Raw genomic sequence first — 23931 nt, forward strand, 5'->3', positions numbered from 1 at the left:
TAAGCACACACTCTAAAAATCTCTACTTTGATAAATATTACTATGTGCTTATTGTCATAATCAAGGAAAAATTAAAATATGGCTAATCTTTTGCAGGTGCTGAAGTATCTGGACTACGTCTTCACTGGAGTCTTCACCTTCGAGATGGTCATAAAGGTGAAAGGGGATGTTATGATGTTTTTTGCACAGGGGGATGTTATTAAGTATTTTCCTCCCCCTACATGTTTGCACTGTCACTCAAAAAGGTGTTAATTCAGGTCTGAAGTGCCGTCATGCACGAGCTTAATATAGAAGCTGCAGTTACGCGTAAGACCTGAGGTGGCAGTAGTGAGTATAAAATGGCTGACTTGCATCTAGCCCCTTTAAGTGTTCTCCACCACCTGTAAGTTGTGTTTTACTCGCACAGATCTTCCACATGTTTTCATAATCGCAATGAAAAGGTGACCCAAAAAAGTGTCAAAATCACTACAAAGTAAGTTAAAAAAAAGTAGCAAAAAAGCACAAAAAAAACAACAAAAAAGCGGTGAAAATATGTCCAAAACACGACAAAAACATCATTAACAAAGTGTAAAAAACACGTGCCCGAAAAGAAGCAAAAACACAATAAAGATGCAACGAAAAAGCGACAAAAGGTAAAGAGATTAAACACCATCTTAAACTTTATAGGTCAGAAAATGCGGTGGTCCCTCGCTATAACGGTTCACCTTTTGCGGCCTTGATGTTTCGCGGATTTATTTTTAGTACAGTTTTGCAGCTTTTTTAGAGCGTATGCATACCATACCCGCATGGTGTTTTTTGTCCAGATTTGCTAGTCGCAGAGTGAGCCTCCTCTCGCTGCAGAGAGGATCTCTGTCAGTGTCAGGCACACCACAGAGTCACAGACACACAGGCATGAGCGGCGTTCTACAGGACTTTCTCTGCACTTCTCCACGAAAATAAACACCATTAGCACTCCGTTAAACACTCGCCTTCTGAAGCTGAAACTGCTGCAATAAAACTCTGGTCGTAGCTACGATTGTCTCTTGGTTTGAACAATCGCACAGCGGAGACAAGAGCAGCTCACGATGTTTCCATCCCCACGTCTGTAATGTGAATCTAAAGATCTCATTGATTGCTCAGTGTGTTGTTCAAGAATACAATGGAAAGTGTCTGTGCTGCAGTTGTTTTCGCCTCTTGTCTGCTTTTCCATCCTTGTTTCCTTCCACACTCCTACTTAGATAACTCTATCAAATACACACAGCAAAATACTAGGGCAAGCAAGAGGTAACCCGGTGCTTGAGTGGGACTGCCCAAAAATCTTGCTGTTTTAATGCACAGACCAGGACACTCAAAGGTACTCCTCAAATGTACAATGAATAATAGGTTGAGCAGGAGGTGGGCTGGTGCTCGAAGGGCGCCCCCTTTTGGCAACAGCTTCCCAAATCCTGCTTCTTTTAACGCATTAAAAATAGTGTCAAGACAGAGTGAAATAGTGCTCAAGACAGAGCGAGTCAAAACAAGACTTAAAAATGCATATAACTGAAAGTATTTTATCTACACTCCTGCCTCTTGCTGTAATTGATTAATTTTATGTTGATGTTTTTATTGATTGTATTTGTTTTTCTTATATTTTATGCTGCCTTAACTGTGAAGCACTTTGAATTGCCTTGTGTATGAATTGTGCTCTACAAATAAACTTGCCTTGCCTTGCATAGACCAGGACACATTGAAATGTACTCACAGATGACAAAACATTAAAGACACACAAGAAGGAAACTATATGTTTATATATGCACGTATTGTCCATGTACAGGCGTATGTAAATATAGCAATGATGGTTCTATATGGGGCAGTATCAGACCGCAGCAATAACCTGTTACCATTCCATATTTAAGAATGCAAGACAGCATTCTAAACCCGATTCTATACATCCTACACATCATTTGCTTCGGCCTACTCCCTTTTGGGCATTATAGTGTTTCTTTTCTTTCTTTTTCTAACAACTTGGAGCTTGTAATTGCTCAAATAAACTACACTACTCCAGGTATAAGGGAGAACCCATGTGAACTAATGAGAAAAGTGTATAAACCGATAATAAGCCTATAACGGCATCCAGCAATACAAAATATACACAATAAGTACAGGAGATGTCAACGTACTGCACCTCTACCTTTACTCTTATATCGCGCCTCATTTCTTTTTCATTCGTTCCGTTAATAAAACATGTGGTTTCTGTTTACATCATGTGTCTATTTTCTCAGAATAGCCGTGCATAATGTGCCGCACGTAAAGCAAAACATGATATGGATGAATATTTCACGTTGAAAAAGCCGGCTGTTCCCGGAGAACGCCGCCTTGTTCAGTGAGTGAATAAATGATGCTGTTTAGTCTCGACTGCTGTGCACTTATAGTAAACTTTTCCACTGCAAAAAGGCTGTAATGAGAGCTGTCTCTATCAATGGCAAACTGCTTTCAAGTTTAATGTCATGATTACATTGGTGAAAGCATCATAATGGATGTATTTTGTAGTAAAAATAAATAAAAAACCCGCCTTAAGCCAAATCTACAAAGTTTCGTGAAAAAAAAACATCAAAATAACAACAAAATGTGACAAAGAAAGCACATAAAATACAACATTGACACATGCTGGCAGGAAACACTGTCTAATGTTCAGATTTAGAAAGAGGACAAGAGGTAGAGGCTCAAGATAAACAATATTTCATGAACAACAATGAAATAAAGTACATTTCAAATACGTCTTTCTTACTTAAAGGAACAGGCCACCGTTTTTACATACTGAGATATGTTCTTACCTGAGCTTTGACGAGTTCTTTAGGACCTGTCTGATCTTCAGTCACGTAAACACAGCACAGACGGCGTTAGCATTTAGCCTCTCCCTCTCTCCACTATAGCTCCAAAACAGGTCAAGATAGAAGCTACCAAGCTCTTCCACGTTTTCCCTATTTAAATATGGTTACGTGAAGTGTTCCACTACAAAGTATAATTACACAAAATTAAACAATGTGGATTTTCTAAGCGGATAAAAGGGGGGACTATATTGTAAGGCGTAATAATACCAGGAGTAGTTCGAAAACCGCGCAGTAATATCTTCACTTTACTGTGTGGATGGACATTTTATTGCTGGATTTTTGTCATTTTTTGCTGGATTTTTGTTAAAAAAAAATTGCTGGAAATACGCGCAGTAATGTTCACTTTACTGTGCGGATGCCCTCCAGTTTTTGCGGGGTGGAACCTGAGGCGTTTCAGGCAGGATCGAGACACTTAGCGCCTGCAGCTTGTCGTAGGTCTTCCCTTGGGCCTCTTCGCCGTGGGACGCAGCTAGAACATCTCCCGGGCAGGTGACCTGGAGAAGCAGCGGCTCGAAATGAAGCTTAATTTTTTAGCATTAGGCACATTCACACCATTTCACCATTTTGCCCGATGACACTTGCGCATTTGTGAGCTTGTGTCTCTCGGGTTTTATTCTGGACATTGTAATTTACTTGCACATGTTATTGTTCTGTATGTATGTTCTGCTCCCTGACTTGTTGTCCCTGTTTCAGATGATCGACCTGGGACTGTTGCTGCACCCCGGCTCCTACTTCAGAGACCTGTGGAACATCCTGGACTTCATCGTGGTCAGTGGGGCTCTGGTCGCCTTTGCCTGCTCGTAAGTACTCCTTAGTTACAGTGTAAACTTTCGATATTACAGAATATTCTATCGATTCTAAGTCTTTTGGAGGTGTAAATATAGAGTTTGCTGATGGATAATCACTGACAATGGGCCCGATCTTCCGCCTGGTGCCTCATATACAGTCAGAACCATATGTTTACATTCACTTCATAAAAAGACACACACAAAAATAACCTGAGAACAGCATCCCAACTGTGAAATACTGGGGGGCAGCGTCATGCTGTGGGGTTGTTTTTTCTGAGGGAGGGATTCGTGCACTTCATAAGATAGATGACATCATGAAGAAAGAACATTTTGTGGAAATATCTCAAGACATCAGCCAGGAAGTTAAAGCTCGGGCGCAGATGGGTCTTCAAAATGGACAATGACCCAAAGCATATGGCCGACACTGGATACAAAGTGGCTTAAGTGAAGTGACTGATCCTCCATCACGGGAGGCGGGCGTTACAGTGCGTCATCTTCCGCGCTAGGATTTCCATCAACCAGTGCTCCTCCGGGCCGTAACCAAAACAGTGAAGATGGCGGCCATGACACATCGATCTTTTACTAGTGCCTTTCTTCTGTTTTAAATGAGCTGGACTTGTCCTTAAAGCCACAGTAAGAAGCTGCTCTGAGGACTTTCACTGGAACATTTACTTGACTGCACATGTGCACTACAAACGTTCAATCTACGATCGTTAGCCCCGCCTCCAGTCTCGATTTGGAAATTGCGTCCTATTACCACAATTCCAGACTGTCTTTATATGCATCTATAAGTACATAAATGAAGTCAGTCGGGCTTTATGCCAGGCTATAGGCACACAAGGTGGCTCAGTGACACCAGTTCTGTTTGGAGGACTGGACCAAAACGCCTGCCAACTATTGTAAAAAGTCTATTACAGTTATGTTTCTTTTAGCAAGACAGAGGGCCCGATCTTGTGCATCAAAACGGAGACGATAGCGTGACATTTTGCGCTCAGTAGGAGCACTTTCCCACTCCAGACTTAGCGCATTTAAGTGGGTGGAGACACACACATTTTCCTCCAACCAGATCGACTCCTCGTCCAGGAGAGTGATTGTGTGGGAGTGTGGGGTGAACATGTGCTTTTGTTTTGCTTCGCGTTCACGCGAGCGCGGCCGATCCGCGCCACAGCGGACGCTGTAGCTCTTTTTCTCTGGAGACGTGAACATCGTTTAGCTCACGATGGGTAAATAAAGTTTTTAGTTTGACCTGTGAGAGCCTAAGGCTTAAGAGAGAACGCAAGACAGCGCAATGTAAACGAGGAAGTGAATGTCAGCCGTGTTTCCATCAGTGCAGTCACCTCCTCTTGTGACGCCCCCTCACAGGTGGCGGAGGCGAATGGCACATATAGCGCCGCCACTCGGAAAATAATTTGCCAAGAGCCTGCGCCGCCCCGTGCGCCGCCACAAGATCTGGCCCAGAGGGTTTAGTTTTACCTGCTTGACTAGTTTCGATCACTTCCTGTGATCGTCCTCAGAAGCGACACCTGGTGGTGGAGGTGCCGTGTCGTTGGCAGCTTACATGGATGTTCCAGTCAGTAGGGAGAGCTTACGCCCCCTACTGACCGGCGCCTTCTCCAGGACGGCATCCCAGGTGTGGGATAAGGTGTACACTCCCTCGTCCCGGTTCATAGATGTTGATTCACGTTTCCTGATCTCGATGGCTTCTCTGATCCAGCGGTGGTACTTGTTACTTTACACCTGGGATACCGTCCTGGAGAAGGCGCCAGTCAGTAGGGGGCGTAAGCTGAAAAATCCATGTAAGCTGCTACGACACGTCACCTCCACCACCAGGTGTCGCTTCTGAGGAAGATCACAGGAAGTGATCGAAACTAGTCAAGCAGGTAAAACTAACCCCTCTGTCTTACTAAAAGAAACAAAACTGTAATAGACTTAACTTAAGAAGACAGTTATGAACCTTCTACAAAGTATTGTAAAAAGTACTAAAAAAATTCATAGAAAATGTTACCTCTCATTCTTCTGGAATTTTACAAATGGATTTTTTTTTTTTAATTCCAATGACCTAAGAAAAATTTAAAAAAAAATCTGGTTTCATGTCTGACAGTGAGAAAAAAATGCAAATGTGTCTTTTTATGAAGTGTATGTAAACATATGGTTGCCGCTGTACTTCATTCATTCAGCATTCAGGCTACATCCTTTTTAAGCTCTCACAGGTCAAACTACACTGTGAGTTAAACACTGGGCGTGTCCTGAGTCAAAGAGAACATGTCGCTGGTCCTGCTCTGGTTCTTGTATTTGGAGAACACGGGGAAATCTCCATGAAAACATTCAAGTCTGGTGCAAAAAAAAAAGCTTGGGGAGGGACCACTGTGTCCGTCCAGCCCATGTACAGCCCCTGTTCAACCCCATCAGGTCAGGAGCTGGAACATTGTCAGTGATGATTCACCAGTAACAACAACATTTGAGGGATGTTTCCTGCATTCACAGTGAAAAGTTTGTTTATTCTATTGAAAATGTTATTACCCTGACGACACTAGCATGATTGTGTGATAAGCATTAAAGCCTGTCGCCTCTTTTCTTCTTTGCTAACACTTCTGTCTCCGATTGTGACCGCCGCTTGTGTCTTATCTGCTCTGTCCTCCGTCTGTCGGGCTGGGACCGCTCACAGGAGCCTCATGGGGTAAAAAGCCTGTTTCTGTACCTGCTCATTGTCTCTATCTCGCCCTCCATCGCCGTCTGTCTGTCACTCCGTCCGTCCGTCTCAGCGCCTTCCAAACGTCTCCCTCAAATGTCAAACGTTGTCATGTTCTTATCGTCTGCGCCACTTTCCCCCGACCAAAGTCCCCTGGCATTTTCACTGTGCGTGTAAGGTGTTTGTGCGGTTACATAAATACATTGACATTACGAACATTTGTTTTGAATATGCACAAAGGCGTGGCTACAAATACTGCAATTGTGAATATTTGCAGTTTCTTGAGTAGTAGGGTTAGGGTTAGGGTTAGGGTCCTTTTGTGTTCGCTTATACAGTACATTTGTAGGTTTAAGTTTAATGGTTTTGTATAGCCCAATATCACAACAGAAGGCAACAAAACAGAGCAATAAATATGACAATTTAAAGTTCAGCTGAATGAAGTATCCACACTGCAAAAAGTATTTATCAGTATAAACATCTCAATTTGAGCATAATAATCCAAATTTTAGTTGTTTTGACTAGTTAAGAAGTTCTCGGGCATTTGTCCTAGATTATTTCACTTGTTCTGAGATGTTTCTGACTCGTTTCGATACATTTCGTCCTTATTTCAGGTCATTTTCTTTGCCAATGGGGTAAGAAAGTCGGTCTTATCTCATTGGCAATTTTACTTTCTCATTTCAAAGCGAGATTTACCCTAGAACTGGTCTGAAATGGAAAAGGAAAAGTGTCTGAATGAGTGAAAACCGCTCAAAACAAGATACATTTCCTCAATTCAAGTCATTTAAGCCAATGCTTGATATTTACTTTTTGTAGTGCAGGCAAATATAATGTCCAATGAGCGTTGGCACCAGTGTTAATTTCGTCGACTAAAATATTGACTCTTAATTTTAGTCAAAGTGATATTTTTGACGACTAAAATTGGACTAAAACTAAATTAAAAGTTTCTCATGAGACTAAAACTATGACTAAAATGTCCAGATATTTTAGTCGACTAAAATGAGACTAAATAAAAATGAAAAGGAGAGACTAAAATCATCCAAACTTCTATTGAGCGTCTGAAAGAGCCTCAGATCATGTAAATTCTCTGCCAAAGGATCAGCTCTGAGCTTTGTTCATGTGGAGTAGCTCCATGAAGCAGAGGAACAAGATTAAATATGATTATAATGAATATTATCAATGCAAAGTCGACTAAATTCGTCTTAAATTTAGTCGAAACCTTGGGGAGAACCACAGAAGGAGAGATCCACTCCCATGGACGGACAGGCTATAGAGACCCAGGGCCGAAGGATCCCTCAGCAGACGGGCCGAGATCGCAGACCGTCCAGTCCTCAGATTCCAGAATGCAGGTTCCTCCATGTGAATAGTGATGAACAGACTACAGATACATTCAATTTTGCATCATAATAAGACGAAGTTTGCAGTAAGAAGAAGAGGATAGCGCTTCCACAGCAGTGTTCCTCCTGAGGCAGCTTTACTTCAGGCTGTGGGTCAGAGCTTTACCAAACTGACCTGATCATGAGCTAATTCTCAGAGGTACGTTTTTGAGCCTAGTCTTAAATGTAGGAACTGTGTCTGCTTGCTGTAAAATAATCTCTCAAAGAGCTGGCAGCGTTCACGATCACTGCCCCACGTTGTTTTATGAGGGAGGTGTGAAACCGAGGTGTAAATGGGCTCATTTTTGTGCCATTTCGATACCGCTAAATAGACCCTTTAATGGTTTGTAAACATTCTGGGCTTAGCTGGAGGCGGGAAGCTAGATTCCTATCTGTTTCCATTGCAGCTCTTTTCATAGTAGAAGAAGAAGAAGATCTATTGCTACTCGGTGGTGGTAAATATCGACTCAAATGTCATTACTCTTGTTCTGGTGCCTTAAGCCACAACAGGGCCGCATTTTTTAGTCGCTAGTTTTAGTATAATCTTATTTCTCGTGATTACTTCCTGCCTCCTGCTGATGATGTAAGCAGCGACTATAAGCTAACACTTGGAAACAATGTTTGCCAATAATACTATGGCTCTTCTTTAATTCTACTACTAGAAATACTAAAGAGAAGCGAAGTCCAATTCTAATGTATGTGGACAGCTAGCAAGTCGGCTAATCCGGGCTTTTCAGAGTCCGTTAGCATGTTCATTGTGTTTTTCCTATAGCCGTTAGCCAACAAAAATCGCAAATTATGAACGATCCAGATGTTTTGCGCTGTTGTCAACCTCTCGCCCACATAGAGCTCCACAGTCCCGCCCCTTGCAGTCTTGTTGCTCCGGTCCGGAAGCAAAAAATCCCTGTCTACACGACGTTAGCGCAAAAGCTAATCAGCTACAGTGGGGGAAAAAAGTATTTGGTCAGTTTCACATAGACATTCTATTGGATTTTGGCCAAATACTTTTTTTTCCCCCACTGTATGTAGCAATTCGTGACCATAAAATGATTCATTTCAATCCATGAAGACGACATAATGTTGAAAAAAAGGCAAAGGTACAAGGCTGTGACATCATTCACTTCCTGACTATAGAAACTCCATATCCCAAGAACCATTGCGACATCCGCTCGTCAAGGCAACCAGGTTTTCAGCAAACACGGCGAGTTTCTTTTACTTTGCAGACAAAAGTTCTATATTAATTCACTATTAAACAATCTGAATCCTGCTAATGGGAATAAAAATGATCGGTTGTTCGTTTAATTGGATCGTTGGGAACATTTTTCTGACGTTTTTCTCAGTGTTAGACATGGATAAAACGTCAACTATCTGCCTGCATTATGTTTGAATACACTGTTTATAATGTGTCGTCTACATTACAATAAATAAACACGTGTGGGAACGTGAAGCTCCACCAATCAAAAGCCTCGTAGTAGATCATGGGACTCCCGAGCATCCTGGGTGATGTAGTTCTAGGACGAAAGGCTCGATGTTAAACTAGATGGATCTCATACGTGCTTTTTTCACCTGCATCTGACTTTGCGGTCGCTTTAGAATCACAGATCTGGATTCACGTAGTTACAGAGTTAAAGACTTTATTCCAAATCAATACGGTCTCAAAGCAAGGGGGATTTTACTTCCGGACCGGAGAGTTGAGGTCAAAGCTTTTCCTTTAGATACAAATTAGCATACAAAAGTGTCCTCTGAGCTAAATGCTAACCCACATTTCGGGTCGGACACACATCCAGGGCCACATCTTATAATATGCTAACGATAAAGAAACCAAAGCAATGCCATGAAAAGGACCTAAAGTCGCCATACTTTAGCACTGAGCAGGACGTACCATTAAATTCCTACCTGCTCTCAAACAGGAAGTTGCATTGTGGGAGAAAGTGCCGTGTTATCCGAAACAATGGCACGAAAAGGCTCAGCGGCTTTGGAAAAAACATCCGCTGAGTCTGAGAGCATTAAAGTCGACAGCCGCGATTCATATTCAGATGCGGCGTGAGCTGACGTAACTTTAAGAGTCGTCCTTATTGTTTACTTTGGATCGTCTCGTCCGTCTGCTCTTTTCTTCACGCCGCTCGGGCTTCTGATTTGACGGTAATGAGACGCGGGCTCTTTGTGTCGGGACGGGAGCGTTTAAAGGTCAGGAAACGTGTTTACCGTGTGATCGATGAAGATTAAAGCCGTTACAAAACATAAAGCAGCGTCAACGTGAAGGCCTTTTTTGATCATTAAAGCGACGCAGCGTAACATTTCACCCAACAAAACGCGGGACTGGACGCGGCGCTTGTTGTTGAGGCTAATGCTAATAGCAATTAAACAATACTAATGTGAAATTTAATACATAAACAACATTTAAATTAATACTTAAATGGCAAACAGAACCTAAAACAGAATGAAATGCCTGGCTCAGTTCAATCCTTTGCTGTTGTGAACTGTTTTGGCTCAGAACAAAGAAATAAATCATCCTTTTGTGTTGACAATTGCTGCCCCGCCTTCTTTTAGAATATGCAAATTAGTATCGATACTTTTTGCCGAATATCGATACTTTAAAAATAGCCGTTTGGTGTCGATATATCGATACTTTGGTGTCGATCCGCCCATCCCTAGTCCTTATATTTGAAGAGTTTAGTGGTGCTAGGCTAGTGCTAGGCTAGTGCATGTCTATGGTAACTAGTAGCCTGCATTAAAAACAGTGACCCAAGCACAGAGCACCTGAGGCAAATCACTTATAACACCAGACTAACCATAGTAGTCTGGGTTGAGTGAATAATTTTTGAAGTATAACTATTTAGCTTTCTAGTTGTATACAGCGGCGGAGTGATCTGCTAGCTTACCGGATCTACAGTAGTTTGTTTACCTGCGGCCAGCATTAATACACGTGGAGTTCACAAAGGAGCTTTCTACAAATCAGATATGGCAACGTTTGGAGGACGAGCCCATGATTTTAACGAGGTTTTTAGTGTAGGCTACTAGTTACCATAGACATGCACTAGCCTAGCACTAGCCTAGCACCGCTAAACTCTTCAAATACAAGGATTGCATGAATTAAAAATAATAAAATCTCCACAAATCAGCAACACTCTGGATAACGAGGAAATGAGGCCCTATGTCAAAATGCCCTGAAACATCCCTTTAATTAGCATGTCAATACTGCCTTGACCTACTTCAGAAAGCTTGTTATTGACGACCTGTATGAACACAGACGTCTCCTCCATCATGTTTTTCACATGCAGTACGTGATCATCTACCTGGAACTCGTTGTCCACCCTCGGATTATTGAGTAAATATGATTATTCAAACATCAGGTACCTGGAGATATTTTTTTTGTAATTTATGCAGTTCTTTTGTTTGAAGAGTTTTGTGGCGCTAGGCTAATGCAAGGCTAGTGCATGTCTATGGTATCAGCTAGCCTTATCACTTATAACACCAGACTAACCATATAAATGTCTGTGTCGATAGAATAATTTGAACCATTTTGCATTTAAAATAACTTATATTTGAGCAGCATCAGCTTCGTGGTTGTATAAGCTACGCAGCGGCGGAGTGATCTGCTAGAAAATAGTCCCTCAAAATGCGATCATTCATGTGATGCAAGGTCAGTTATATTCCAAACATGTTTTCATTTATGTGATTATTCTATGGACACAGACATTTATATGGTTAGTCTGGTGTTATAAGTGATCTGCCTCAGGTGCTCTGTGGAGCGGGTCAGACTGTTTTTAATGCAGGCTAGCTGATACCATAGAAATGCACTAGCCTAGCACTAGCCTAGCGCCACGGAACTCTTCAAATATAAGAACTGCATGAATAATCTCCAGAAATCAACAAAACTCTGGAAAACTAGGAAATGAGGCCCTATGTCAAAAATCCTGAACTATCCCTTTAAGACTAAAACTAAGATGGCTGCCAAAAACAACACTGCTTCAGGCGGGTTTCGATTGATTTCTATCACATTTACAGACTACCTCAAACAAGCGACCAAACCCTACAAAAACAAACCCAGAAAGGAAGCGTTGGGGGAAACAAAAAAGGACACTGCAGTCGACGTAACGCTTCCGTTTTATGTGCTAAGTTCGTTTCTAATTAAGGATCTATGTGTTTGGAGTGTGAGCCTAATCAGATGTGCAGACGTTCGTGTATATTAATGATTACTTTGATTATTGGGTCTGTTAACGTTAAATTCCATTCGTCTCAATCAGTTTGCCTATTGCAGATTACACATTTCTAATTAAGGAGAATACGACACTAGAACTGAGCGCTATAGCTTAATCTGATGCGCATGAATTTGAATAGATTATTAATTTCATTTGTCTCAGTCAGTTTGAATGATGCTTTTTATTGCTGATTACACGTTTTTAATTTCGGAATCATGCCTGCTACGAAAAGCTGAGGCGGTGTAGGAAGGAGGCGAGGATGAAGGAGGGGATTTTAGACAAAGATTACCGCTATGCTAGCATCTTTAATCTACATCGAATTTTAAATGAATTTTCTGCATTTCAGGTTTTTTTTTACAGTGAAATAACATGTTTGATTATTTACATGAAGGAGCAGCGACTCTACTCCGAGCTCCTCCCGGGTAACTGAGCTCCTCACCCGATCTCGAAGGCCGCGCCTTTTATAAAACAAGCATCTTTACCAAATCTGTTCCGCTAATTGATTCCGGTTTGTGTTTGATGAAATACTAAGCCTGCTCAATCCAGTCCGAGTCCATGCATTTTGTACTCGGACATGCAGTACCAAGTATCGATACCAGGTATTGCAGCACAAAGTATTGCGATACAAATCCGATATTTTGTCCCAGCCCTAAAGCATTATCTGTTTCACATCAGTCACTGTCATGAGCTCTGCTTGGATTTTGTAGAAAGTCCTGTGAACTTGGCTTTAAATGCTGATTTTGGCTCCTCTTGTTTTACGCCGAAAACAGACCTATTAGATCAGACCTGGGCAAAGTACGGCCCGCGGGCCACATCCGGCCCGCGAGATGATTCAGTCTGGCCCATAACTTGTAGGGCATAAATTCATAAGCATGTAAAAAAAAAAAGTAAGTCTCTAGCTCATTCCTGTGCGGAGTTATGATTTTTTTTTTATTATTACCAGAATGCTCACTCCAGCCACTAGGGGGCAGATTAAATAAGAATAAAAGTAAAGAATTCCACAGGTGTCCAGCAAAGGGCACTGGCATAATAAGATATAAGGATATAAACAACACATTATGTGACTTGCAAGTGGGATATGGACAGTCTGCCCCTGGGCAGCTGTGGCTACAATAGTAGCTTACTACCACGGAGTGCGGAGTGAATGAATATTGACTACAAAGTAGCAGAGACTTGTGACACAGGCTTGTAAAGTGTAAGCCGTTTTTATGAGGCTACAGTCCTGCCAGGCTCATCATTATAGATTTATTGAAAAAAAGTCCTCAATGTATTTTCCCAATCAAAACATTTTTTTTATTTTGGAGCTTTTGTTCATGGACCCCGGCGATACACTCCCGATATATTATACTTATATCCCGATATAAGTTTGTGTTATTGTTGGTGCGGCCCTCCGACTCAATTCAGGCTCCTCATGTGGCCCCTTATGAAAATGAACTGCCCACCCCTGTATTAGATCATAAACTCCCTGATAAATATTAAAGGGGGGGTATTATGCAAAATCGACTTTTTCAAGCTTTACATCATGTTTTTATGTCACACCCTCATTAAAAACATGCCTGAAGTGTTGCCTTGGCACATTCACGTATTTCTGAGTAATCTGTAAAAACTCTGATGGCGGCCATTTTAGGGAGAGGTTTGCCTGAGTCCTCCTAGGAACGCCCCCACCTCCTGGAGACGCCTCCGAGCTTTCGTCACCAGCCGAGTAACCAATCACTGTTGCCCCTCCCCACTGATGCCACAGACAGCGTGTGGAGGGGGCGTGTCTGAAAGGCTCAGAGGTTCTTAAAGAGACAGAGGCCTATTTCACTACAGCCATTTTGAGAGAGCAACTTTATACAAGGCAGTTATTCTAATTTACTGCATTTACAGACCAACAGAAGGTTTGGTCATCATTGTAGTGTGATATAGACTGGTGCTGTGTGACTGAAAAAAGCATAATACCCCCTCTTTAAAAAGATTCAAAGCATACATTTCTCAGACATTTAAAAGTCACATTTTGATGAGGCCTATTCTGAGCTGCTGACGTTGTTTCGAGCAGGTTTTTGTCCGACTTTGTGCATTGCATCGACATCATCAACATTGTCCACCTCTCCGTGTGTGCCCGCCCACATTAGTGTCCATGATTCTCTCTGTTATTGCAATGAAAGACAACACCGCACACTCAAATGACATTTATCTCTATATTTCAAAAGATAAATGTTTTCCCATCTGCAATGTTGTGTGTGCAATGTCGTCTTTGTTTTATATTTCACAACAATGGTACTGTTATCAATCCCTATTCAGTGTTTGATTGTTTTTAAGCGACTAAATGGAGTATTGTTCTCTCTCTTCTTTCTCCTGTCTGTTTCGGCGCTCTGTGCTGTGCTGAGCCTGTTCTTTTATCTTTGTTCTTCTTGTCAGATCTCAGCAGAGCGTGGCCAGGTGGGAACTGTTAGGCCTTATCGATGCCCCCCCCCTTAAACCCTCTCTAAACCCTCTTTACCCCTAAACCTACAGCTCACGGCTCGTCCTGAATGATCCCCCTCCCGATCTGCGGGATTCGAGTCGATCCGCCGCCCGACCGCGCCGTCCAATAATATTGTGATGGAAAAGCAATATTGTGGATTTGATAGCTTTCAGAATGAGCAGCGCTTACTTGCTTTGTCGGTTAAAGCGGTGCTTCCTGACCCCCCCTCCCCCCTGTATTTTATATATATGTATGTATATATATACTATAACCGAGTGCATTTTCTCCAGTTCAACTTTACCCACGTTTTCATCGCTTTTTGTCACTTTTCTGTTGCTCTTTTTTGTTGTTTTTTGATGCGTTTTCATCACATATTTTTGTCACTTTGTCGTCACTATATTGTTACTGTTTCAGCACTTTTTTATCACTTTTTCGTGAATTTCTTGGCACTTTACTGTTGCTCTGCTTTGTTGCATTTTCATTCTCGTTTTCATCTCATTTTTGTTGCTATTTTGTCACTTTTTCTTCACTTTTTTGTCATTATATTGTCACTTTTCCTTCACTATTTTGGTCACTTTTTTGTCACTGTATTGTCATTATATTGTCACTTTTCCTTCACTATTTTGGTCACTTTTTTGTCATTATATTGTCACTTTTCCTTCACTATTTTGTCACTTTTTTGTCATTATATTGTCACTTTTCCTTCACTATTTTGTCACTTTTTTGTCGCAATATTGCCACTTTTTCATCACTTGTTTGTCATTTTTTCATCACTATTTTGTCACTTTTTTTGTACATTTTTTTGTCACTTTATTGGCACTTTACTGTTGCTCTGCTTTGTTGCATTTTCATTCTCGTTTTCATCTCATTTTTGTTGTTATTTTGGTCACTTTTTTGCCACTATTCTGTCACTTTTTCATCACTTTTTTTGTCACTTTTCATCACTTTTTTTGTCACTTTTTCGTCACTATTTTGTCACTTTTTTGTCACCAATTTGTCACTTTTTCATCCCTTTTTTGTCACTTTTTCATCCCTTTTTTTGTCACTTTTTCATCCCTTTTTTGTCACTTTTTCATCCCTTTTTTTGTCACTTTTTCATCACTTTTTCGTTACTATTCTGTCACTATTTCATCACTTTGTCGTCACTTTCTGGTCACTTTTTTGTTACTTTTTTGTCGCCTTTTCATCACTATTTCATCATTATTTTGTCACTTTTTTTTCAATATAGTCACTATTTTGTGTCTATTTTGTCACTTTTTTGTCACCTATTTGTCACGTTTTTTAATATAGTCACTATATTGTCACTATATCGTCACTTTGTCATCACTATTGTCACTATTTCATCACTATTTCATCACTATTGTGTCACTTTTTTCAATATAGTCACTATATCGTCACTTTTTCATCGCTATTGTCACTATTTCGTCTCTTTTTTGTCACTTTTTTTCAATATAGTCACTATATTATCACTACATTGTCATTTTTTCATCCCTTTTTTGTCACTTTTTTGTAAATGTTTCGTCACTTTTTCATCACTTTTCTGTTGCTCTGCCTTTTTTGCTTTTCATTCTCGTCATGATCTCATTTTTGTTTATTTTTGACACTTTTTTTAAGACTCTTTTAGATTTGGGTAAAGCTGAACTGGAGAAAATGTGCTCGGTCCAGGTCGGTGCGACAGACTGATTATAAATATATATTATCTATGGTGCATTTAAACCCTGATCCTGAAGGAAACCTCATTATTCCACAGTTCTTTAACCATGTCATGACTGCAGCAGAAATGACAGTCGGGCTTGTGTTTGCAAACAGCTCTACAGGCCGGTCCCAGAGCCAGCGTTATTTGCCTCACGCGTTCTCACCGGATGAGTCGGTGTTTGCGCAAATCATCGCAAACTATGAGTAATCAGGAACATTTCGATGACGGACAAACCCTCAGCCACTGGAGCGATATCAAAGCCTGGTTTCAGCCACTCTCAAGCTCAAGTTTTAACAACAGACATTTATCAGTTGATTAGATTATAGATATACCGAACTATATATATCTCATTGTTCATGGGGTGAACTCAAAAACATACATATTCTCTGTCTAAATCTGTCACCTCTCCTTTGCTAGAGAATGATTTCAAGTTTGCCTCGAGTAAGAAGAGGTCTCTGTTTCACACCTGCCCCCTGCTGGCCGGCCCTCACACCTGCGCAAGCAAACTGAGCGGCGCGGCCTGATGACATCACCACACAGCGCCAAGTCTGTTTGCAAAAAAATTATATACATAGAAAAAAATTTAAAAAAATAATAATCTTTTTTTTTCCGATTATGCTAGTTTTGTAATCGTTTAGTGTAATAATCGAAATTGTAATTGAATTTCGATTAATTGCACAGCCCTGTCTTGATCTGTCACTTTATTCGCCGCTCCTTTTGTAAACTTAAAGGGATATTTCAGGATTTTTGACATAGGGCCTCATTTCCTAGTTATCCAGATCCTGATTTCTGGAGATATTTTTTTTTGTAATTCACGCAGTTCTTATATTTGAAGAGTTTCGTGGCGCTAGGCTAATGCTAGGCTAGTGCATTTCTATGGTATCAGCTAGCCTGCATTAAAAACAGTCTGAGGCAAATCACTTATAACGCCAGACTAACCATATAAATGTCTGTGTCCATATAATTTTAACCATTTTACATTTAAAATAGCTTATATTTGAGCAGCATCAGCTTCGTGGTTGTATAAGCTACGCGGCGGCGGAGTGATCTGCGAGAAAATAGTCCCTCAAAATGCGATGCAAGGTCAGTTATATTCCAAAAATTACTCTATGGACACAGACATTTATATGGTTAGTCTGGTGTTATAAGTGATTTGCCTCAGGTGCTCTGTGGAGCGGGTCACACTGTTTTTAATGCAGGCTAGCTGATACCATAGACATGCACTAGCCTTGCATTAGCCTAGCGCCACAAAACTCTTCAAACATAAGAACTGCATGAATTACAAAAAAAAATATCTCCAGAAATCAGGATCTGGATAACTAGGAAATGAGGCCCTATGTCAAAAATCCGGAAATATCCCTTTAAGGTCAGGATTAGTGTTAGCTTGGGTTAGTTTAAGCTAGTAGAGAAGTGGTGCTAGATAATTTGCAGGACACGTGCAATAACTAACTAAGACAGACTCATGAACAATCTTTCAGGGATATGAGTCTGACAGATTGCCCCATGAAAAATGAGAGCAAAAACAAAAGTGTTACTTCTGTGTTGAGTATAAACACAAACAACTGGCTCTAACCATTAGCTAGAGTCATTTTTATGTGAGTAATGTACAGGAATAGGTTCAAAATTATATCTCGGAATACATTTTTCCCCCCTTTTCACCTGCAGTGTCTCGCCTCGAGCCAGATCTCATGGAGTTTAAAGCGAACGTGCCCCATGAGAGGATACAAAGAGGTTATATAGTTTCCCAATTCCGCAGAAAGGGGGTTTGAAGCCGTCAGTTTAACACGAGCCCTGGGGTGGCCCTCGTCCTGTGAACTCCTCTGCTGTGTTGAGCTGATGCGGTGGAAGTCTCAGCCACGACGTCTTATATCACACAGTAACCCCCCCCCCCCCCGTCCTGACCCCACGTGTCACCGGACGACGGGATCGCAGTCCAGGGCCGGTTTTGAAATGTGATCAGACGAGGCGTGTGTGCCGGGGCCCCGGGAGACTGACGATGCTGGATGTTTAAGCTTTGTTTTATCATTTCTGTTGTGCCACCTGAAAGTATGTGGCAAAGCATCAACAGCTTTTCCTCTTCCTTCCGAAATACGTCTTTGGTCAACGTTAGGGCTGGGTACCGTTAAACGATACCAGTACGATATCGAAGGTACTACCGGTATCGGAAAAATAAAAGTATCGAACGCAGGTACCGAAAAGGAATATAAAATCGTTATATTCGAGTTTTTATGCTGTTGGTTATACAAATTTAAAAAGAAAAAAAGAGTGAAAGACAAGTAAAAAATGCAAATAGTGGGGAAAATTTGGGTTAAATTTGGCAAAAAAAAATTGGGGAATCAAAAATATCAAAAAGGGAAATAACGTGGGGAAAAATTTGAAAGAAAAAAAATTGGGAGTAAATTTGGGGAAAATTAGAAAAAAAAGGGGAAAATTGGGAGAAAAAAAAAAAAAATTGGGGAAAATGTTGAAGAAAAATATACAGTATACAGTTGTTAAAGGGACTATAGGGAGTTTAAAAATGTTAAAATTATGTATATTCCTCCATTGCCGTCATGCACGAGCTTAATATAGAAGGTGCAGTTACACGTATGGCCTGAGGTGGCAGTAGTGAGTATAAAATGGCCAACTTGCATCTAGCCCCTTTAAGGAAGTTTCATCTCAAACAACTAATACAAATGTAAAAGAAATTAAATGGAAGGAAAATAATAAATTAACATTATTCATCAGTTTTATGGTTCTAAATGACAAATAATTAAGTATCGGTACCGAAAAAAAGTATCCTTCAGGTATCGGTACCGAAAACTAAGTATCGTTAAAGTACCGGTATCGGAAAAAATTTAACGGTACCCAGCCCTAGTCAACGTTGAGTCGAGCTGCAAAAAAGAGAGATATTTACAGTAGCTGGGACGTAAACATGTACTTCCTGTAGAGATAAAAAAGAAGAGGCGGCGTTCGATCCTAACCAGGGTTTCCGTTAGCCGGCTATGAAAAGCAAATGTCCGGTAAATATATGGTCGGTGACTGGTGTAACAAATCGCTCTGTCCCTCAATAATATTCCAGCAGTGATAGAATGAATCGCTTATTGCTAACTGCTAGCATGCTAACTCTTTGCAAGATTGGCTATGAATGAAAAGAGTTGGCGCATATTTCCCATGAACTTGAACAGTCTTTGAGGATCCTGACCAAAAATCCAAGCGTAGTCCTACAGCTACACCTAAAAAACACATTGCAAGTTTTCTGTCATTTTATCTTTTCATATAAGAACAAGATGTTTTATGCCTAAAAATGCCCCAAATTTCCCATCTTTTCGGCGACGAAATCTGAATAATGGATAGAGCTACATTCAAATTTATGGTTTAATTTTATTAATGAATGAGTTGCCAAGACTTTCTCAGAGGGGATTTTGGATTTCTTGTTTAGTTTTAAAATAAGCTGTTTTTTAGTGGAAAATTTTGTAAAAATGTAGTTTTCGCCTTATTTTTTGACATTCAAAACTACATAAATGGGGCTTAAGGGATTAAATAATAAAAAATCCCTCTGAAAAAATCTTCCAAATATTGTTCGGTCCAAGGCTGGAAAATGTGAAGTCTTTAGGTCCGACTGACGTGGACATAGTGTCGCCACAATGACAGAAAAATGTGTTTTGAGAAAAAGGCCCTTGAAATTGCGTTCTCCCATATAAGTCTACGGGGGAACATTGAATCAGCGCAATATTTAAACATGTTTTGGTGAAGATTAGGCATATTTTCTGTTTCCGGGTGAAAGCTTATATGTTCAGAGACCAATTTGGCCCAAAACCTGAAAACTGAAAAAATTGAGTTTTGCCTGTAGTGTCTCCCCTTAAAAAGGACAAGCTCTAACAAAGCATTTTCGTTCTCGCCTCATCTGTGACCGAGCACGTATTTCGGAAGACATTAGGACTCACAAGTTGTAGTTTGGTAAAAAAAAGACCCTAAATGCTATTTTGCTTAAATATGCCCCTCCCCCTCCCTTCTGAAAGCTATTGTGCAACAACAGATTTGGTCAGTGCTCCTTGACTCGTAAGGACAAGCCCTGACCATTGATGTTTTATCATTTTCCGACTGCATGCCACAGCAGCCAGGTCATCCGAGCATGAGAGCCGCATGTCATTTCCTTAAGACCTGGCAGTACGTTTTTTTTTCTCATCACTGACATGGAGAAACCCCCCACCCAAGCTGCGAATGTATGGAACCGTGCTTCTCTCCACAGGCTTGAGTAAAAATAGCCCCGTCGGGACTGGGCGCGGGGCTCTGCACGCGCTCCAGTGGAAATCAGGTGTCTCAAGTCATGTGTGAGCTTCCCTCTGACTGACTCTCATGTGCAGCTTCATTCTAGGACATGAGAGCAATTTTGTATTTACTCTTGATTTGAGAAGGTAAGTGAAAAAAGAAGTGGAATAAGAACATCTTTGCTCTTAAATCAAGAAAATACAAAATCTAAATGCACTTAAAATCAGATCCTCCTGCATAATTGTGGCCTATAAACATTATTTGGTAATAATATTTCATGTTTTATAACCTGATTTGTGTCGACACTGTGGAAGGGACAATGGAGCGCCCTCTATTGACAACAGTGGGAATGACATGTGGTAAAACAGTGGATACAGACGGCATCTCGTCATAGAAGGGGGCGTGGCTTCGCCGAGGGGGGAAAGTAGAATCTTTAGAGAAACACAATTTTCACTCTTTTTAGCCATTTTCTGGTGGAATATGAACTTATTTATCACATACAAATAAAGTCAAGTGTAAATCGGGCCCATATGGATATTTTCTCACAGCAGATTGTTCAGTAGAAGTGAAAAAACGGCAGTTGTAGCTAGCGCTAGCTAACTGTTGGTATTAGCCCGATGCTGTGTGACAAAAACTCAACAAAAATGTGACAAAAATTCAACAGAAATGTGACAAAAAAATGACAAAAATGTGACAAAATTCAACAAAAATATGACAAAAACTCAACAAAAATGTGACAAAAATTTAACAAAAATGTGACAAAAATTCAACAAAAAAAAGACAAAAATTCAACAAAAAATGACAAAAATTCAACAAAAATGTAACAAAAATTCAACAAAAAAATGACAAAAATTCAACAAAAATGTGACAAAAACTCAACAAAAATGTGACAAAAACTCAACAAAAATGTGACAAAAACTCAGTCTAAACTTTCTCTAATTATTCAAAAACTGCTTTTACAAATCGTTAGCCACATAGCATAATTGCCTCTCAGTTTTGTTTTGATTTTGGAAAACATGTAAAAAGACGTTTTATAGGAAACACATTGTTTTTCTCTTATTGCCATTTTAACAATACAAAATGACTTAGGCAGTTATGCTATGTGGCTAACGAAATGCTGAATTATGAACATAGTTTTCGAAGAATGCTAACATGAAGCATCAAGTTAGCATTCTCCGTTATTCATGTATCTATGGGCTGTTGAACCACTTTGCTCCTCCCCATGTCTTTGTATCTTTATTTAGAAGAAAACTATATTCATAATTCAGCATTTGTTACAGTAGTTTTTGAATAATTAGAGAAAGTTTAGATTTTTCTCCAATTTGTTTTTCCCCTTAACTGTTTTTCTACATGACCATATGTTAACAAACGCTGAATTATAAATATAGTTTTCTACTAAATAAAGAAACAAAGACATGGGGAGGAGCAAAGTGGTTCAACAGCCCATAAATACATAAAAAAACGGAGAATGCTAACCTTGATGCTACATGTTAGCATCGGGCTAACGCTAACGGCTAGCTAGCGCGAGCTACAACTGCCGTTTTTTCACTTCTACTGAACAATCTGCTGTGAGAAATGTATCTATGGGCTTTGAAAACAAGTAGCAGAGTCAGCAGTAGAAGAAGAAACTCCCGAAGTAAAGATGAACTTGACTAAATGTTCAGAAGGTTTGGTTTTGCTGGACATTTCCTTCAAAATCGTTTGTCACAGTTGCCTTGACAACGCACCAGTATGGGGTATGTTTCGGCAGACAAAAAAACCACCCTCCGTGATTTATTATCCGAAATGCGTTTCCCCCGTAGGGTGTCTGAGCGCCTTCGCCGGAGACGTGCGAGCAACTTAATTACCCAGAAACGGCTCATGGTAGAGCTGCTGTTCCACCATATGGAGAGGATTCGGCTGAGGGGCTCACGTCCCGATGGGAGGGTGACCAGGGGAGCTCTATAGGGACTGGTCTCTCATGTGGTGCCCCCCCCCCCTGTGAGAGCAGAGGAGTGAAAAGCCGAGCTATCTCTCCGACTGATTCCCCCACAATCTGCTTCGTCGTTGCATGTGCGGTGCTCCATTTGGAACCGATACCAGTTTTGTCTCGCAATGCCTTCAAAACACAACTTTTACCACCTCAATCTAAGTGAATATGGGCATTTTTAAGCAGTACTAAGTAACGTGTTTACCTTAATAACTCCTCTCCCTTGTCCCTGTGGGGGTGATACAAGTGTTTATGGGATGATTGGAGGGTCTTTCATCTCCCCCTGGTGTCTCTGGCCAGAAAACCATGTTTGCAACTTGTCTGCCACTGGACCGGAGTCACCAATACACACTAATAGAATCACGAAGAAGAAGCTAACAGGCTAACGGGCAAAGCTAACTGTGGGCTAGCGTCACTTTAAACAGTATTTACAGCCAAGTTTGAGTGAAACTGTGTACTTGGATGGATGTACAATATCCTTCTGTCCCTTTCTGTCGGCGTAGTATTTACTCTCCAAGACAATTAATAAGTTAAAAAATCGTAACTTGCTACGACACCTGCAGTTGCGCTTATGGCCTCTAGGGGCAAGAGTTACTTAGTGCTGCTTTAAAGGAGAGAATTTGTATTTATTTATTGACCTTTATTTAACCAGGATAGTCCCACTGAGATTAAGAATCTCTTTTTCAGGGGCAAATGCGCAAAATTCCGTGCTTAGCATCAGTATGCTAAAGCTAGCGGGAGCGAACGCTAATGCTAGCGAAAACTAATCAAGGCTGGGTCCGAAACTATGATAGAAATACCTAAAGTAGCCTAGTAAGGAAAACACTGATCTAACATATTTGTAATCAGTGTTAATTTTGACAACATATTTTATTTTAGTTTTAGTCTTAGTCTTTTTCAAAAAAAAACTTTCAATTTTAGTCTAGTTTTAGTCGACTAAAATTGCATGTCAATTTAGTCGACTAAATTTAAGACTAGTTTAGTCGACTTATATTTATAGTATTCATTATAATCATATTTAATCAGGTTCCTCGACTTAATGGAGCTTCTTCCACATGAACAAAGCTCAGACCTGTTCATTTGGCAGAGAATTTACATGATCTGAGGCTCTTTCAGACGGTTAATAGAAGTTTGGATAATTTTAGTCTCTCCTTTTCATTTTTATTTAGTCTTATTTCAGTCGACTAAAATATCTGGACATTTTAGTCACAGTTTTAGTCTCATGAGAAACTTTTAATTTAGTTTTAGTCCAATTTTATTCGTCAAAAATATCACTTTGACTAAAATTAAGACTAAATATTTTAGTCGACGAAATAAACACTGTTTGTAATGATCGGATCACTTTAAGTGAGTTGTTTATATTAATATAACCTAAACCCTGTCATACACTCAAGGATATTAAGTGTAGGAAAGTCCAGTGATCCTTGTTAAATTTTATCCAAGAGTTTATCAATAGATATTACTGATAATTGATCTGTAATATCATGACAACAAAATATTACTTGAATCTTAAAATGGAGAAAAGAATCAATTCAATTTTTCACTTATAAGAAAGTCTGTAGTATCGGTAAATATCGGATATCGGCAGATCCTCAAACAAAAAAAGCTGGATCGGTGCATCTCGACTTTTAATTTTGCCCCCTTGTCAATAAACGTTCCCCGAGTGGG

General features: G+C 40.3%; 1 protein-coding gene across 1 annotated transcript in view; it reads left to right on the forward strand.

The window, feature by feature from the left end:
* Positions 1 to 23931, forward strand: part of LOC306981569 (putative voltage-dependent N-type calcium channel subunit alpha-1B) — a gene marked incomplete at its 3' end in the record, with an annotated part of 221568 nt that overhangs the window by 117475 nt on the left and 80162 nt on the right. The window contains exons 21-22 of the mRNA XM_079581177.1: positions 97 to 156; positions 3543 to 3649. Of these exons, the coding sequence (XP_079437303.1) occupies positions 97 to 156; positions 3543 to 3649 (167 nt within the window). The remainder of the gene's footprint in view (positions 1 to 96; positions 157 to 3542; positions 3650 to 23931) is intronic.

The sequence above is a fragment of the Gobius niger genome, assembly GCF_951799975.1.
Source record: "Gobius niger genome assembly, chromosome: 22".
NCBI lineage: Eukaryota > Metazoa > Chordata > Actinopteri > Gobiiformes > Gobiidae > Gobius > Gobius niger.